The 6,000-nt window shown below is 42.2% G+C and overlaps 1 protein-coding gene across 1 annotated transcript in view; it reads right to left on the bottom strand.

Moving 5' to 3' along the window:
• Positions 1–246: 246 nt before the first annotated feature.
• The window catches only part of BCL2 (BCL2 apoptosis regulator), a 183,372-nt gene continuing 177,618 nt past the window's right edge, over positions 247–6,000 (bottom strand). Inside the window, exon 3 of the mRNA XM_060170732.1 lies at positions 247–5,296. Within this exon, the coding sequence (XP_060026715.1) occupies positions 5,162–5,296 (135 nt within the window). The 3' untranslated portion in view covers positions 247–5,161. The remainder of the gene's footprint in view (positions 5,297–6,000) is intronic.

Below are 6,000 nucleotides of genomic sequence, written 5' to 3'. Positions count from 1 at the left end.
CAAAGAAAGTTGAATGGCAGTGTGGCTTTCCCCAACACTACAAAGAAAATGCTATTATATTTAATGCTGGCCAAGCAGAGACTTACTTTATCTTAACTATCTAAAGTACACTTATCATATAGTTTTTTGTGTGTGTACAGTGTTGCAGGATATCAGCCACCCCTAAGAAGTGTCCATCTTAAAAACAGCCCATGGAAGCGAGAAGTGTGAACATCTTGATAACAAAAGCTTTCAATACAAAACCACTTTTTATACACTTATTTTTATTGAAAACAAAAATAATCCCAGTAACTCAAAACAAAAGCAAAACTTGATTGAAAACTTAAGAAGATAGTATAATAAACACAAGCTTCCTCCAAAGAAATGTGATCGGCTATCACTCCTTTAAATGCTACCCCAGAGGCAAAATCTTAATGAAATGAGCTGGCTGGAAGGCTCACTGCAGATTCCCTAAAAGGTTTAGGGACATGGAGTTACTAATATACTATACTCATATTTAGTAACAATCCTGGGATTTTTTGATTAAGCCTTTCCATCTTCCACAAGTGTTTCTGTCTGCTGAGCTTACCTTGGGACCCAAAACAACCTTGTCATCGATAGGATATATATAGCCTTTCAGTTATTTTTCTGGGGTAGTCATGATGAATTGGGGCAATACCATTCATACTCCATCTGGTTTTCTTTGTGCCCCGTGGGATGCATATTTCATGGTTGTCTAAGGCCAGTCCTATGAGCACAGACATGGAACAGGATGAATCTTTGGGTAAGGATAAGGAACTTGTATTATTACTTACCCAGTTCAGTCTCACTTTTCTTCTCCCCGTATTGTGCATGACAAGTATTTAGAAATAGATGTCCCTACCAACCAGAAGGTTTTCATTAAATATCCTGTTGGTTAAAATGACAAATTTATTGTTTAAGTGGCCATTAGACACGCCCAGGCTTGAAACTGAAATCCTTACCATTGATGGCAGATGTTTACAGGAGTTTGGGTTCATCTGCATATTGCCGCACAGAGCTGGACTTTGAGTTGTCCTGTTGTCTCTAGAAGCTAAATATACCATAGAACTTGAAAATGTTTCTTGTTTGTTGCATAAGGTCCTTCACGGAGGCATCACATTGACCCTAGTGAAGTTTTCACTTGTTTGCATCTAACATCCTACAGTCCTGGCTATTCTGAAAGCCTCCGCACCCTGATCCAATCTTGGGAATGTTTTGCTCATTTGAAAATTCTTCCTCCCAACCCTGCAACAAATGTCCTTTGTCCCATAATAATTTAAAAAAAAAAAAATCCCTGGGAAGATTCAAATTGAATAACAATAAAGATCTGATTGGAACCTTCATAAGCTTAACAATGTAGAATTGTATTTCTTAAAAGTGTGTAACCACATTTGTCTGGGCTGCAAAAGACACCACAGAATAAGATCAGAATAGAATTTCAACTGACTCCCTAGTTTCCTTAGAATGGCTTATATTTCAAGCCCTTCCTGTTTTTTTCTGATAGAGGAGGTGTCCATTACTAACTATAAGTGATAAGGAAGTATAAAAACAGCCGCTGCCTTAGAAGTACAGTCGAAATTAGAATTTAAGTTCACATGTATAAGTTCATCATTTTAGCGTGAGTTTAATTACAATATAGACAATTTGCAATTCTGTTTATCCCATAGATCCTCGATGCAAAAAACCCAGACGTGTGTTGGGACTGTCCTACATATTTATGTCTAATCCTGATTATTAGAACTCCTCTTGATTTATGATCACTTCCTAATTTCCCACATTGGGCCAGGACTAGGTCTTTAAATGATAAGCATAAACATTTTCTAATGAAATAAAGTCAAATCTTAATGGAAGGTCATATCTGAACAGACAGAGATAAGTGAGCTGGGGCAGAGGCTGTTGGTTTTTGGCTTGAACTATATAGCAAAGTGCTTCCTTCATTCGAAATGTGACTTTAAGCCACATCTTAAGCCTGCAAAATCTGAGATGAGCTGTTTGCTGCAGAAGATACGAGCTGTCATTTTGATCTCTCTTTCGGGCTGTCTGTGCGGCGAGGGCCTGGGAGGACCCAGGAGGTTCTTGGGTGCTTTTCTCCTTGTGGCTTTTTTTAGAGCCCTCGACCTCCATTTGGAAAGTGCACGTGCTCTATTGAACCCTGACCTGGGCCAACATGTGCACCACGCTGATGGTAATTCAGGTGTGAATCCCTCCTCCACACCTGTTAGGTAGGAATGGGTCTCTGCTGTCCAACTGCAAAGTAATTGAGACAATGCAAAAAAGGAGGAGAAAAAAATGACTAGTTGAGGCTTTTATATACATTCATTGCTTCTAACATGTTTTTAACAACAAGAAAAATGCAACTTCAACTACTCTTAGAGAGAGTGTAGCCACAATACTGTACAGTTCTGGGGTCAGGTGGCCGGGAACATTTATCATTAAAACCAGATAATGTAACCCCACAGCAAAAGGAAACCAGTCAGAAATTAGCCCCTGTGACCTTTTTTATATATACATTTTTAGAACACTCTGCAAATCCCAGCTTGAACAATAACAACAACAACAACAAAAGACAAACAGGCTTTATATTAAAAATGTCCGTGTTCTTCATGGTTACTTCTAAAGCAGCTTGGAGGATCTCGCCACTTGGAGTGTACTGCAAACCGACTCCATTAGAATGATCTTGGCAGGATAGCAGCACAGAATTTGATATTCCATATTCCTCACTTTTGACAATGTAAACCTTTCATAAGATAATATTTTGCTTAAAAATTAGAATCATTCAAAGGTCTGATCGTCCTGTTCCCTGAGGCCCGCCAGGGAGGTCTGGCTTCATACCATGGGTTTCTTGCTTTCTCCGTCTGGGGCGTAAGCGCCACTGCATTTCAGGAAGGACCTGAGGACGGCCACGGAGAAAGGCCCTATGGAAGGAGGGTGGGAGGGCTCCAGACAGGTCTCCGTGGAAACGGGCACGGAAACCATCTCTAAAGGGCAAACCATCGGAGCCAGAATTTAATCCCCTGGTCATCTTCCATCTGGCTTTCCAGCCGAATGAACCTCATGGGTTTAACCAAACATGTATGCAATCCTAAATGATGTGAGTTAAATTCTGATTTGGCCAAGGACAAGTAAACCTAAGCAACTAGGTCAAAGGGACAACAGATACGTCCCTCACAATAAATAATTCTGTTGACATGGAAGTGGACGTAACTCGGTTCAAGCAAAGTGGCTGGGTGGCCAGCATGCTCCAGGTTTTCACAGGTAGCTGAGACCCAGGGCTTATCTCACCTCCTCAGAAATGCTTTTAAAGAATTAAGAGCCAAAAACCTCAAATGGAAAAAAATGATCATTTTTGCTAACAAATAGTGTAGAGGCCATAACTAAATACAATTTTTTAAAAAGATGCTGAGATGCATGTAATCTTTTTTTTTAAAGCAGCTTTCGAAATATCAACCACAGCATTAAACATTGAACATGAGTACATTCCAAAGTTAATACAGATAAATGGTATATAATGCAATAATGCCACAGTTATTCCACGTATGTCTCAAGGCTGATTCTAAACTTGAAAAAATATTTCTAGTTTATGAACTGGAGATTTCACTTCTTTTGCTACTTCTCTAGCGTTTTCCAGCACTGATTTTTTTTTTTTTTTCTTTTTTAACGCCCCAGGATGTACAGATAATCCCCACATTCCACACCTGGAACTTTTTCCCCCCCTCCGTCAGGTTTTTCAAATAAAACCAAACTACAATGACAAGATAATGTTTTACATCGTAATTCCACAGACATAGGTCAGTTAATCCATTTTAACGCTTCCTTTAGGATTTATGACCCTCCCCAAAGTCTTTAAAATCTTGCTTTAAGCTGCACAGGCAGGCTGGCAGCCGCGCAGCCAAGGCGCACGCGAGCGTTTCCCTTGGGGGGCGGGCTCCTCAGCCATCGCCACCTCCCTCCGCGAGCAAAGGCGCAGTGCCTGTTTCCTTCCCTCCACAGTGATCAACGCCCGAAGAGCCTTGGCTCCCGGGTTCCACGCTCCGCGTGGAGAGGCGCCTAACCAGGGGGCCCCAGGGTAGCAGGACCAGGCCTCCTGCCGTCTTTCCTTGCCCGCGCGATTCTGAGCTCCGTCAGCTTCCAGACATTCGCAGACCACACCGCTCTGTTTAAAAGCCCTCGAGCAGGCCAGCGAGTGGCCAGGCTGGGTTCCAGGACGAGGTCTCCGAGCTGGGGCAAGGCAGAGCAGACCGCGGCCTCTTGCGGAAAAGCAGGCACTTGTGGCGGCCTGATGCTTCCTGATGCCGAAGAAGTCACCGAAACGTTCACTTCCTCGCATTCCAGAGGATTCTGTTTCATACACAGGCAGCGCCAGTATTTGGAGGGGAGCGTATCCAAAATATATGAATATACACGTCGGGGCTTAAGGTACTGGATGATATTGTATAAATTGCTAAAATGCTTCTCGGCACAATTGGTAGCTTAAAAAAATACTTTCCTATGGTTTAAGGGCATTTTTCCCGTCACTGTCCTTCGGGGTGGAGATCTTGGCAAACACCAAATCCATCTGAAGTTTCAGATGGTTTTCTTCCAACCGGGTGTGTACCATATGCAAAGTGCCTGTTCTTCAGGCCAGGGAAGAATGGTCTCCCCTCCAAGGACCCTCCCTCTATTAAGAACACAGCCTCCAGGGCAAAAAAAAAAAAAAAGGCAAAGAAAGCGAACACCTTCTTCCTAACCTCCAGCAGCCAGAAACCCGGCTTCTGGAACAGTCAAGTCCTTTGTCAATTTGTTTGCTTTTCAGATGGTGAGTCAGTTGGGCCAACAACATGGAACAGAAATCCGTGTTTATAGGCACAGGAGACCAGGTGGAGCCATCCAGGTGGGGCTTAGTAATTAGCAGTAGGGTTTCCAAAGACATGTTCAATGGGACTGTCTTAAATAAATAAATCTTATTTTTCTTAATAATGTAAAAAATAAATTGTATTTCCCTTTGGCAGTAAGTAGCTGATTCGACGTTGAGCCTGAAAGCTGTTTTTTCGTTGTTGGTGGTGGTTTGTTTTTGTTTTTAAGAGACCACAGCTTCGCTTCATGGTACATCAGTGACAATGCATATTATTTCTACTGCTTTAGTGAACCTTTTGCATATGTGTTTGTGGCCGGCTTGTGGACTTCACTTATGGCCCAGATAGGCACCCAGGGTGATGCAAGCTCCCACCAGGGCCAGACTGAGCAGTGCCTTCAGAGACAGCCAGGAGAAATCAAACAGAGGCCGCATGCTGGGACCGTACAGCTCCACAAAGGCATCCTGCAGTGGGAAGAGGAGGGAAGGAAAAGAATATTAGAGCGGCACAGACAGAATGCCAGATGACAGGGAGAAAGGCATCTGAAGTGCCTGGGCACCTTCAGGAGGCTGAGGGGAAAGGTCAAACGCACTTTGGGGGCAATGATTTCAGACCCACTCTTTTCACTTTCATTCAGGAAATATTTTTTGAGACCCTACTTATGTACCAGACACTGTAGAGATACAGCAGTGAATGAAATAGGCTAAAAGCGCAAAAGCTTTGACCCAGTGGAGTAGGATAGACAGTAAACAAAACTACATGTTTCATATAGTGTATTAGAGAGTGGTAGGTGCTAAGGGAAAAGATAAAACAGCAAGGGCAGTTAGAAATACGGGAGGCTTTGCAATTTTAGCTAGCATGACCATTTGTAAAAATAATTTTTAAAAAAACCCAACTACTCCTTTATTGAGTGCTTGCTATATAAACAGATGCCTGACATGCATTATTTTATTGATTCTTCATACCCATCTTATGGATTCATTTTCTTTGTTCTTGTGCTGTAGGAAAAAAGCTGAGACCGTTGAATGCTCATTTCTTAGATTTGTTTGGGAGGATTAGATTCCATGTTTGGGCCCAGTGAGTATTTGGACAATTCTAAATATATCTGAATATATAAAGCAGTAAGTGAAATGTTCCCTTGGTGTGATTAATCAGGCATGAAGAGGAA

This window comes from Lagenorhynchus albirostris, chromosome 14, assembly GCF_949774975.1.
Source record: "Lagenorhynchus albirostris chromosome 14, mLagAlb1.1, whole genome shotgun sequence".
Lineage (NCBI taxonomy): Eukaryota > Metazoa > Chordata > Mammalia > Artiodactyla > Delphinidae > Lagenorhynchus > Lagenorhynchus albirostris.
The sequence above is the reverse complement of the archived record's forward strand: the minus strand, read 5'-3'. Positions and strand labels throughout refer to the sequence as shown.